The following is a 13,079-nucleotide window of genomic DNA, read 5'->3' on the forward strand; positions in this document are numbered from 1 at the left end:
TGCCCTGTGATTTCTTTTTTATATTTCTGTAAGAATTTAATTATCTATTCTCTGCAAAGAAAGCACTAGCATTCCCAGAGACCTGAGCCTCCCCAGCCTACTTGAACTGGCATTCATCCGATTCATGTTGGTGCTTATTTTTGCCATCTGTCTGCAAAAGTTTTTAAGTGCACACTGGTTTATATGTTGCAGTCTAATTTTTAACTCTTAAAAAACTATTTCTCTGTTTTTTTGTTGCAGTGTCTATGAGCCAGATAGAAATGTGCTGCGAAGGAAAGAATGGGAAAGGAGAAATCAGGAGGCCCAGCAGGAGGATGGCACATTTAACACGAGCTATTCCCTCTTCAGTGAACCATACAAGGTAGATGCTTCCCAGCTGTGTGACTATTTTTTAATTTATTTATTCCACAGTTCAAAAATGCAGTCTGCAGAAGGCACTGTCCAGGTCTCAGTACCCTCCCCACCAAATTCCCAGAGAATATGCATGATTCATTGAGAATCGGATTTTATGTGTGTATATATATATATATATATATATGCATATGTATAGAGCTTCTTATAGTATTCAGCAGCAAGAGTAAAATAAACTAGAACTATCCTAACAATATTTGAGATGGAATTAAAGCTAGGAGGTGAAGGTGACGGTGCCCTGTTTCTGCAACACTCAGAAGAAAACAATTGTGTAAGAATAGTGGGTGAAGGTCAAGCAGTACAGTAAGCATTATGCCGTGGCCAGGGTTAATGTAGTGAAATATGTTGCTGTTCGCTTCTTTTTTTTTTCTATAAGCATTACCAAGAAAATTTATCTTCTATACGTGTTTTGCCCTCACCAAAGGCAGAAGTAGCTTAGGAGTCTCAGCTCCCTGTTTTGCTTCTCATGGTAACATTAGTTTGATGAGGCACAACTGTCTTTTCTCACTCCGTGTTAGAAGAGTCAAGCAGGATCTTCTGCACTTTACAGAAGGCTGAAAACAGAGTCCTTGTGAACAGGACCAGAGAGCAGTATCCCACAAAGGCTGCTTCTCTTCCCCAGTTAAACCAATGACTTTGACAGCATGCATCAAATATTGTCTGGTGTGCCTTTCCAGTAGTGTCCAAGTTACTGTTACAACCACCACATTGTGAAGTCTTTCCCTCCATGCAGCATCACTTGTCCTTGATGCTTTAGGTGGTTTAGTTCCTCTTTCCATGAGATGTATTTGGGACCTGGCACTTGGCTTCTGCACTTGACTTCCATGCTTCCATTTTTCTGCTCGTGCTTCAGGGTCAGCTTTTAGCTTGCTCTTCTTCCAGATTGTTTTTTGTATTTAGTCCCTAATAAAAACGAAAAATCTGCCACTTTCAAACCATGTCCCTTGATGGAACACAGCTTTATCTGCCTTGAAGCTGACATCCAGCTGCCCAAATTTCAGATTCATTACAAAGACATTTAGAAACCATGGCAAATGTCTTGAACTCCTCAAGGATCTACTTGAAAAAGTCTACTGTGAGACCAGTCAAGGGCTAATCCATGGAAGAGAGCCTGAAAAGCATAAGTCAGCTGTGACTAGGTATTTCTTGAGGGCTCTGTTTCAGTGAAGACCTAATGATTTTCCATTTGGTAGGTCCAGTTGAATAGACCACTCACAAAAAGGACTGGACCTTTTGCTGGGTCCCCACTACTGTTTTGTCTGTGGTGCCTCAGGTTGGTAATACTGAAGCTCAAATTACTTATAAAAGTGGTACAGTTGGAATATTTTGTGCACTTTGATTATTACCTCTGGGCTAGTGTACTGACTATCATGACACAGGCGTGATATGTCAGGGACACACCAAGAGTTTCTGAGTTACGATGTCTGAAGGCACCTCTATGCAACCACAGTTTAATTTTGTCAACTCTAATAGGAATGATTGAAAAATCATTACCAACTCTAGAAGCAGAGAGGATACTGAGTGGATATCCTACAGGGTGATTAGAATAATGGCTCCATCCTTGCTTCTTATCTTTAAACACTATGTCCCTCTTTTGGACAGTCATGTAAAGAAGGTGCTGCAGAAATACATCCTACAGCTAACTTTGTCCAGGAAACATGGCGAAAGGCAAAGCCCAGGACAGCAGTATAACTCACAGCTCTGTTGGTGTGACAGCCACAGTTGCTTGGGGCAACCAGTCATTCTGGTAGTATTAGACATCAAAACTTCATCAGTAACGTTCTCCAAATGTCATGTATACACTGCCAGTGGACCATTGGGCTGTTTGAACTCATCCAAGCGTTTGTGAACTTTCAGTGTGGGGGACAGAGCTGTGGCTTGGGCATTTTGATCTTATTGTGGAGAGAGGCTAACTGCAAAAGAGGAAACCTTTCTGCAAAAGCAAAACTGAAACCCATTCTTAGTGCATTTAAAGATGTTCAGCTTTTGGGTGTTTCCAAAGGAGAATGAAATTATAGCAGACATTCGCTGCAAGCTCTGATCAAATTCAGTATTCCTCTGCACAGCTTGAGAAACATGAGTTAAAGCCAAAGAATATGCCATTCAGAAGGCCATATCTGAAAATCAAAGGCAGACTGGAAATCTCTTAAATCTTATGTCCTCTCTCACCTTGACATGTATCACTACTACTGTAACATCGAATTTTCTCAAAAATCCTGACTCTTTGGGTTGCCCCTTATCCTGTTCAAAGTATCCATAGCAACCCTTTATGAAGGATTACAGGAAATCCAGTATCATTTACTTAAAATCTCTTTTAGAGGGCAATGTGAAAAATAGAAAATTAGTTCTGGATATTTTCTGGACAGAATATCTTGCCCCATTAACCATGTAAGTATTTTTAATGAGGAAAAAAATTCTGATGGCCTTCTGGGCAGCCATCAGGTTTATTTTTAGAAGTGCTGGATGTTGCCATCTTCAAATGCATGGATTCATCTTGCATTGCAGAAGAATATCAGAGCACTCTAAGTTAGACATGTTTGGACAAAATGCTTTTCCTAGTTACTCATTTTGTGACCATGTTTTCCTTATGCGAATGCTTAAATAAGGCCAGCAATGTTTCAGAGCAAATAGTAGGACAAACTAAAGCTTGTAGTAGGTTACCTCAGATCCCATCATGTTCCCAAGAAGATTTAGGTGAATTCTTCTTTGTGAGATCAGCTCCAAACAAAATCTCACCTCACATTATCCCCAGTGTGTCCTGAAGGAATAAACAACACAGACCAGTTGTCAGCACATGCTGTGATACCAGTTTGCTGCAATTATTCTTGTGGTTATCTGGGATCTCTCAATAGAAGATGTCTATATGTGACCTTCACATCACATCCATATAAAAGGCAACCTGATGACATTTCTGAGCTAGTGATAGTCTACAGATAATCTGCAATGAGGCTTTTATTTCCTTCCCATCCAAATAGCAGCCATTAGAAAAAAATAAACCTTCTTTTAGGGAAATTGGATTTCTCAGGGGCAAAACTTGCACACAAATTCTTTTATGCTCATGGAGCTAGCAGCATCGGGGTGGAGAACTGCCCTCACGAGCTATGCATGCTGTAGGAGACTTGTGGGAGCCAGGGGCCCCATCCCATTTGGTGGTGCTTTTTGCCATGCTCTGGCAGAGAAACAAACCTCATACACACACTGGCTGAATCAGACTGAGTGCAGGCCCAAGGACAGATCTCCTTCCATAGAGGGAAGCTGGAAAAATATTTCTCTACAAGGAATCTGCACAGGGTGGAGAATCCACAGGAAACATAGAAGAGACCCACTGGGAAAAAGGAAAATTCCCTATTGTCTTCTGGAAAACAATTCTGCTGACCAAGGAGATGCCCAAATATAGAAGTTATTTTATTGACTCCAGGAGACATGTGAGTGTATCTCCAACCTTCTTCCTTTTCAGATGTATGTGATGCTTCCTACTTTTGAAGCCTCATTAATAGTTTCCTCTTCTTTAGGATATTGATGTGATTCCTGTGAAGTGAAGGAACACCCTTTTTTAAATCACTTGCTCTCTGTGAATTAACGCTTCATAGTTCTCTCCATAGCAGGTTGTTGTCTTTATGATAGTAACAGCTGTATGTGCAGAGGGAAGATCAGGCTGTAGTGGTTGAGCCATCTTATTCCAAGTTTGAAAAGCAAAGTTTTGGATGCAACACTTTTGAGTTTTTCCCTTCCCACTCTCCTTCAATATATATTTTTGATATATATTCAGGTCTATTAGCACAGTAACAAATATATCTCAGAAAGCTAGCTGGGATATATTTTACATAGTTACAAGGTAGTGTCCTTGAAATTTGAGGGCAAAAGTTTCAAGCAAAACAGGACTGCTTCTACTGTTTGACTTAAGAATGCTTCCACTGTAGTCCTCTGAAAATTTGCATTTGGCAATCACAACACTCATTTACGGGGCGTTTTTGCGTGGGTTTAGCTTTCCTACTAGGAAACCCTAAAAAAGCATTGTTTCAAACTGGGTGTTACCCTTACATACCTTCCCTTACATATTCCAGTTTTCTAGAGTAACTGATGTGGTTGCTACGTCTTTCATATTTTTTAACATAACTTTAGGGGGATCTTCTCCAGTCCCTTTTTCTCCTTTCTTTCTCCTTCTTTCTGTTTTCCTCTAAAACAGAGTCTCAAGATGAAAGCTTGGCCTTCTGAAACCACTAGGAGTTTTCCCATTCAGACTCTATGTCTAGAAGAGAGAAAGGAGAATTGCACTGCCTCATTACTGTCTTCCTCTGAAAATGTAAAGTAAAGGACATCACACGCCTGAATCTTGGCAGGGTTCAGAAAAATCCCTACTGCATAAATGCTAATGATACACTCTTTTGCCTACAGTGGCTTTTTAAAGCAGGAGTCTTCAATCTTTTCCAGTATGTTTTATTTGCTTGTTTTATTTCTTTGTGAAGCTTCTGCCTTTTCAGTCAGGAAGTAAATGGGTTATTTTTAAGACAATAATTAATCTTAAAGGGTAGGAAGAGTGTCTGTGTTCCCTCTGCTACTCACAGCAAACACTGAGCAATGTGAAAAACTTGGTGGGCGTTCTGTTTACTTCTTCTTTAAAAGAAGAGAGTGCCCTGGAATGAGCATCCTGTCAGAGCATTTTCAAAGAAGGGACATAATCATCTGTACTTTTCTCATTTCCCACAAACTGTTTTCAAGTCACCTTATAGCATTTGGCTGGCTTAGATTGATGAATTTGTTCAGTGCTTGCATGGGACATTGTGTGGCTTCCCAGATCGTTATGAAAACTTAGGCAGGCAGAGAAGGAAATTGGAAATGCAGTGTTTTCATTCATGGCTGAAGGAGAGCTTGCGTTGAGCTATAGGAAAAGTTTTATCATGGTCAGATTTAATCCAAACCATTCTGTGTAGTTGCAATAATAAATTTTCCAGTTTCCAGGTAATATACTTTAAGTATGGCATGATATCAGTGATAGATTTCTTTTTTTATATACTCTAAGGCCCTTTATAGCTTTTCCAGTTCAGGGTAGATTTAAGATGTTGACAAGTGTCTTCAGAGACAATAAGGATTTTCGATTTCATCCCTCAACGCTGCTGCTGAATAAGGCAGTGCTACTTCAGTAAGGATTTCAGCAGAATCATGCAGGGAACTTTGTTTTCTTACATTGACTGTTGCAGAACACTCAATTTTTGTTTTGCAGACTAACAAGGGGGATGAGCTTTCCAATCGCATCCAGAATACGTTGGGCAACTATGATGAAATGAAAGACTTGTTAACTGACCGATCAAACCAGAGCCATCTCGTTGGGGTTCCAAAACCTGGGGTTCCTCAGACGTCTCTCCCCAAGCCTGATGACCATTTTATTGCAGACTCAAGACTGCCACCTCCTCCTCCCATTTCAAGCACTACTTCTTCCAAACCACCATCCCTAGCTGCCCAGCAGAGCAAAAGTACCACGATGGGCTGGCAGAAGACTGGGCGTAATGCCGCTTCAGATGGCCAGCAGAGAGTGAGCAAACATGGACACCGGTCGCTGGAGTCACACAAGGGTGACTTCAAGTTGGCGAACCAAAAATCCAATCTGGAGAAACTAAAACGCTATGCATCGAGTCCCACCTCCTCTTCCTCCACTTCCTCCTCCTCCTCCTCCTCCTCCTCCTCCTCCTCTTCTTCCTCCTCCAATACTGCCCAGCAAAGCTCACTGAGGGCCACGTTAGGAGACAACATCAGTAGAATGCAGCAGCCAACAAAGCTCAGTTGTAGCTCAGAAGGAGGAACTCAAGCACAAGAGAGGCCAGCAAAGCATGGTGGTGGGCACTGCGTCCAAAACTTCCCACCCTCTCTTGCTTCAAAGCCCAGTCTCGGTCAGCAGAAGCCAACAGCTTATGTAAGGCCAATGGATGGTCAAGACCAGGCTCCTGATGAGTCTCCAAAGCTGAAGTTACCAGCAGAGACGACCAAATCATATAGGGGAGTGCCTTCCAACAAGCCTGATTCGGCCAGGCCCAAGTCAAAGATAGCCAAGTTCAGCATTCCTAAGCAAGAAGAAGTAAGTGTTTTTATACTTCTTATGACATACCCCTGTAGATGGATGGATGATGCCTTATTGCACCTGTTTCTTTTACACATTTTTAACGTATTAGTTTGCATGTTGAAATTTTTTGGTAACATTGACATAGTAAATTGCAAGTAGAAGTCTCACAGTAATTTAAATATATCTCAACAGTGTCATCAGGATCTCACTGTCATCAGGACCATAACACTTCTACAAAGGCACATTTTCTAGTAGCATATGTTATTTCACTGATTTTTTTTTTCTGAGTGTCCACATATGAAATCTGGATTTTCTTTTTCTAGGCAGGTATATTGCTTCTTACTGTTCATTGACTTATTTCTCTGTGGCAAAGATGAAATGAAGTGCATGTGATCAGGAGTAGTTCTGCTACCCTTGATGTCAAAGTAGTTTCACAATCTAAAAAAATTACTTATATAATAAAAAATTTGTGAAAAACATTATGAAATTTGTGGAATAGATGAGAATACAGCAAGGAAACTCTCCTTTTAGTTCATAGTTTATGTTTCATTCCAACCTCTGAGAAGACTGAGGTTTGCTTTTTAAGGAATTGCCATCTGTAGAAACCTGGTGTAGTGGGTTGACCCATGCTACAAGTATGAGAAAGTGTCTGAAGAAGCTTCTAGACAACATTTCTGTTACCAGCAGTAAATATGAAAGATTTCTGCTTTACATTCATTTATTTCACATTCATTTTATGCCAGTAGGACATTTTGCTTTATCACTTCGACTGTGATTTTCTGTTTGGTCTTTTTGGATGGGGAGGAAACGATCGATTTTGGCAGAATAAAGGGTGATTTTTTTTTTTTTTCCAGGGGTGTATTCAGAGGCCTGTATGCCATTTCAAAGATGGTCTCATCATCCTCTTATGCAAATTGGTAGCACTCCCATGACTTTAAAAATTCATAGTATTTATAGGACTAAAAGACTATTTGACTGAATCTCTGTGACTTTCTCCGAGAAGACACAGCGATTGTTTACTCGTACTTGACAGCTATAGTGTGTCTTGATATGTTTTTAGTCTTAAAATTTTGTTTCTGGCATTGTTAAAGGAGAGGAAAATCTAATTTTTGAAAGAGTTCTCTGGCCTCTTAATGCCCATTTTTCAGAAATGGAGTTGACTCTTCTATTCCCCCTTTGGTTTGGTTTGGGAGAGAAATCTCTCTGGAAGCAATTACTTCTGTGGTTTTTCTATAAGTGAAAATTTCATCAGTTCCAAACAGCACATAGGTGATATGTTGTTCCGGAAAAAGGGGTTGTTTAGCCTCTTAAGCCAGATTTCATACACAAATTTAGCATTCACAAACCGCTGTAATTGTGCAGATAGATCAGGTAATTGCAGATACTAATATCCATTTAGCTATTATTGCGTCTTTCAGGCTTGTGCTTCTATGTGCAAGTGGGAAATATTGTTAGAATTAAGGATGCCTGTGGCAAATATCTGGCTCTTTTGCATTTTCCCCCTTTACATGTATGCAATGCTCTAAGGACTAGTTTGGAAAGTAGTTTTGATAGGCAATCATTTTTTCGTCTGAAATTCAGGATTTACCATTTGCATTCAAATTCACCTACCTCAGGAAAGAAAGATTTCATTTGTTGTATGTAATTCATGCTGATGCATAACAGTAAGTTTATACTGCAGTTTCTAGACATGTAGACATATTTGAGATGGCTTTAAACTTGTTTAGATACTGATGGCAATGTAGATTATGGTAGGAGAGAGTGGACTGCAGAGTAACCACTAAAGTATCGCCAACTTCTCACAGATTTTATATGATGCAGTATTAATAAAACAGTATTTGATAACATAAAATAAACATTTAACAGAATTTGAAGGAGGTGGACAAAAGCCATTGTATAGTAGGTTAAAAATAAATATTATGAAAAATGATGGACAAATTACTAAGAAGACAAATAGTAGGTACTATAGGTGTTGGGGTTTGAAACTGGAGCTAATGAAAGACAATATTTAGATCTGCAAGATCAATGCAAGACAATGTCAAGAGAGCTGAGAGTCCTGGTGATAAAACTGGCCAGCTTTTTTCCTTTATCCTGATGTTTACTTTGTCCTATCTTTTTCAATCCCAAGTGGCACAAGTTGAAATTGGTAACCCACTGGTATTGCTACAGGGAGAAATGTTCACAGAATATCACAGAATATGCCGGGTTGGAGGGGACCCAGAAGGATCATCGAGTCCAAGTCTTAGCCCTGCACAGAACCATCCCCAAGAGTCACACCATGTGCCCGAGAGTATCATCCAAACACTTCTTGAACTCTAGTGCTGTGACCACTTCCCTGGGGAGCCTGTTCCAGCAGAGACACCCTCTTTCTAATATCCAACCAAAACCTTCCCTGACACAACTTCAGGCCATTCCCCTTGGGTCCTGTCACCAGCCACCACAGAGAAGAGATCAGTGTCTGCCCCCCCTCTTCCCCTCACAAGGAAGTTGTAGACTGCAATGAGGTCTCCCCTCAGTCTCCTCTTCTCCAGGCTGAACAGACCAAGTGACTTCAGCTGCTCCTCATACAGCTTCCCCTCAAGACCCTTCACCATCTTCATTGCCCTCCTTCGGACACTCTCTAATAGATTAATGTCTTTCTTATATTGTGGCACCTAAAACTGCCACAATATTCAAGGTGAGGCTGAACCAGTGCAGAGCAGAGCAGGGCAATCACTTCCCTCAACTGGCTGGTGATGCCTTGCCTGATGCTCCCCAGGACGTGACTGGCCCTCCTGGCTGCTGGGGCACTGCTGACTCATACATTGACCAAAACTGAAAGTTTTTTCAGTTGGTGTTGCCTCATCCATCATCCTCTTAAATTTCTGCTTTTAAACTCATAAATTTTCTTCAAATGTTCACCATCCCCTATTAGGGAGAGAAGTTTTAAGCTGCTTTCAGCACAAAAGCTGTCATGATCCTGTGAATATTTGCAGGCAAGATGAGGCTTCTGTTTTTCAGGGTGAGGCTAAGGGTGCTGACCAGGAAAGGCCTTGTATCCGTAGTGGCTGTGGAAAGAGTAGCAATACCATATAGGATGATCATGAGGGAAAGCAGGCTGACAAGTAGGCTACAGCAGCGCCTGGAAGCTACGTGGAGACAGAAATGAGAGTGGCAGAAAGCTGCCTAAGATCAACCAGGAGAATATAGGAAGAAGGACAGGGGTAGGGAGCTTGGGGGTAGGGTATCTGGAATGCCGATGGTGAAATGAAGCTTTTTGTCTGCTAAAATAAAGAGTGAGTGGCTGCAATGGGCTAGGTAGGGCAGTTAGTGTGCTCTAGGGGTTAGTGTAGGCAGCACTGTGAGGTGTTTCTGGCTCCTGGTCACCTTGTTGTCCACCAGAACCCCCAGGTCCTTTGCTGAAGAGTTCATGTCCAGCCAGTCAGCCCCCAGCCTGTACTGGTGCTGGGGTTATTCCTCCCCTATTCAGGAACTTACGTTTTCCCTTGTTGAACTTCTTGAAGTTGATGTCAACCCATTTCTTCAGCCTGCCAGTGTCCCTCTGGAAGGCAGCACAACCTTCACCAGAAGGTCCTATCAGTCACTCTTCCCAGTTTTGTACCATCTCCAGACATGCTGAGGGTACACTCTGCTCCATCATACATGTCATTACTGAAGGTGTTAAACGGTATCGGCCCCAGTATTGGCTGTGGGGACTGGGCTCCAGCAGGAGTTTGCACTACTGATCACCACCCTCTGGGCCACTTTTATAATAAAGCCTTTGCTTTCTGTCTGCGTGTCTAATTTTGTCATTACACAGGGTTTTTTTACTTTCAGCTCTTAAAATGTGTTCATAGTGATACCATGGTCCAAAGCCTATGGTTTTCAACTTAGCCTAGAAAAGTTCTGCAGCTGCCTAACTGAACTGAAAACTGAGCTGCAGAAGGCTGTAAGAAGAAAAGTTGCAAAGAGGGGAAGCAGATTAAAAAGAGGAAAAATTGGAGGGGGCAAGGGGCAGGGGAGAAGCTATTGAGCCTGATCAAGTAGAGAAGTGAATGGAAAGAAGTGACCATTTCCCCAACTCACACATGAAGTGATGAGCACTTCTGTGTGATGTTTCAGTTTTAATTTGAACATCATGTGACTTTGGGCAATTTCAAGATCCACAGAGAAAATGAGGGAATAAGAATATATTGTTGCAAATCTTCTGGTTTACAAATCCACTTACTAATGCATCCAACTTCAGTCCTCTGTTTCCGTGCACATATGTTTAGCTTATAGTACTTTCCAGAATCTATCAGTATATCTAATACTTCCTCTATACTCTGCTTTTGTAAGAACCCACCTGGAGTACTGTGTCCAGCTCTGGGGCCCCCAACATAAGAAGGATGTGAACCTGTTGGAGCAAGTCCAGAGAAGCGACACAGACATGATCACAGGGCTGGAACACCTCTCGTATGAAGATGGGCTGAGAGAGTTGAGGCTGTTCAGCCTGGAGAAAAGAAGGATCTGGGGACACCTTTTAGCATCTTCCAGTGCCTAAAGGGGGAGCCCACAAGACAGCTGGAGAGACTTTGTACAAGGGCATGTAGAAATAGGACAAGGGGTAATGACTTTAAGCTGAAAGAGGGTAGGATTAGATTAGATATAAGAAAGTAATTCTTCACTGTGAGAGTGGTGAGGCACTTGAACAGGTCGCCCAGAGAAACTGTGGATGCTCCATCCCTGGAATTGTTCAAGGCCAGGTTGGATGGGGCTTTGAGCAGCCTGGTCTAGTGGAAGGAGTCCCTACCCTACTCATGGCAAGGGGCGTGATTCTAGATGATCTTTAAGGTCCCTTCCAAACCAAACCATTCTATGATTCTGTGATACCTATGCACTTTCATTTGTGTTTACCAGTTTGAAGGAACCTTCAATGGAAAAATAAATACATAATGAAACCAAGTTAAGCCTCCCTGTAAGAACTGGAGAATAAGAAGTATCATACAAAGTGTGTGTGTCTTCAGCAGGATACAAACTCCTCTTCTGTATATGCCATGAGGTTTTCAGAGAAACAGGGCACAGAGTTGGCTGCAGTACAGTTATTATTCACTGGCAATAAAATCAGTTGAATACAAATTATAGACCATTACTTTTCAATACATGAAAAAGGTTGATTTTTAATGCAGTTCGATACCTCATATAATATTTTTAATCAGTTTTGGAAAACCTTCAATACCTTGACACAGGCTGAAGCTTATAAATTTTTTTAATTGTTGTAATGAGAATAATTTGGATAGACATGTGTGTAGAAAGGTAGCAGTTACTCATTTGGGAATTTAATCTTTAGGACCAAGGTACATCAGTGTTAATTAGAATCCATCCCAACCTCCTGGTCCTTCCAAAATTATCATACTGCTCTGTAGAAATGATAGCTCATCATCTCAAGTACTGCTATTTCACATTTTAAACTACTTATAAATTACATTGCTTAGGTACCCACTGTATTGGATAAAAAGGAAGAGAAATTTGATACGAGGGTATAGAGGAAAAAAGGCAGAGAAATCAAGTGCCTCTTTTTTCTAAAATGTTCTTGAGTGAAACAGTGAGAAAAACCTAGAATGGCAAATCATGTTCTTTATATTTGAGTTCTGTTTTCAAATTTCATTTTAGAGGCTGCATGCTGCTTTTTTATTACATTGAAGAAGCCTTACCTATTGTCCTTTACTTACTTCTCTTAAGGGTTATGGAACAAGGAAATAGAGGTTGTATTCAGGAATGACTATCAGTCTAATGGTAAAAAAGGAAGATTTGGTTTTGTTAAATTTGGGACCACATTTATGTGAAATGTAGATAAGGTCATCGTGAGGACGTGTTCTTATTTCACTTCACGGAGTTCTTACACAACTTCTTCTGCAGCAGAAATGCACAATAGATTAAATGTTGAGTTTGTTTTTTTCTTTTCATTTTTACCCTGATCTTACTCAGGCAAATTCCTATTTGCCTGGATAAGATACTCTCTGCAGTCATTCTCCTTCAAGGGGCTATATATAGCTATCAGTATCTGGCACACACGCTAGCAAGTGTCCTTTAAATCTGCAATCTTTTTTTTACCTCTCAGCTCTGTCCCCACATATTAATGGAAAGCAAAGACACCCTACAACTTTTTCCTCCATCTGAAAAAAGTCTTCAACATTTGGCCTTAATGTTGGTAATTTGTTCAAAATCAGTCTCTTTTAAGAAGACCTTTGGTGCATAGCACATATAATAAGCAGTTCCATTCCAGTTTAAAATTGAAAGTGGAAGTTCATGTGTGAAAAAAACAAGTGCTGCTACATCTTACTTGTTAACAGAAGGTCCAGAGTAAACTAAAGAGGGAAGATACTCATTGTCAGTGCATGCTTTCTCTGGAATTACCACATACCTGGATCTATGGGGCAGTAGAGGTGAAACAGTGTCTCAGGAGGAAGGAAAAGGGTTTAGAGGAGAACTAAGTGCTTTTCCTCAGAGGCCCAATGCCACATCCCTCTGGCTCCAACAGATCCTGTTGAACTGTTGCAGGACTAAGAGCTGAATCCAGCTTTTTCTTTTCTACTTCCCATGCTGTTCATTTCGGTCCCAGAAAGGCAGAAATGAAAATAAAAGAGTAATTGAA

The 13,079-nt window shown here is 40.9% G+C and overlaps 1 protein-coding gene across 3 annotated transcripts in view; it reads left to right on the forward strand.

The window, feature by feature from the left end:
* AFF3 (AF4/FMR2 family member 3) overlaps window positions 1-13,079 on the forward strand; it is a 329,927-nt gene that overhangs the window by 49,952 nt on the left and 266,896 nt on the right. For all 3 annotated transcript variants that reach the window (XR_001875384.1, XM_017818481.1, XM_017818482.1), the window contains exons 2-3: window positions 241-361; window positions 5,633-6,481. Coding sequence is in view for 2 of the 3 variants with exons in the window: in XM_017818481.1 (XP_017673970.1) it covers window positions 241-361; window positions 5,633-6,481 (970 nt within the window). In the remaining variant the exon portion in view is untranslated. The remainder of the gene's footprint in view (window positions 1-240; window positions 362-5,632; window positions 6,482-13,079) is intronic.

Source organism: Lepidothrix coronata, unplaced genomic scaffold, assembly GCF_001604755.1.
Source record: "Lepidothrix coronata isolate B3197 unplaced genomic scaffold, Lepidothrix_coronata-1.0 Scaffold68, whole genome shotgun sequence".
In the NCBI taxonomy this organism is placed as follows: domain Eukaryota; kingdom Metazoa; phylum Chordata; class Aves; order Passeriformes; family Pipridae; genus Lepidothrix; species Lepidothrix coronata.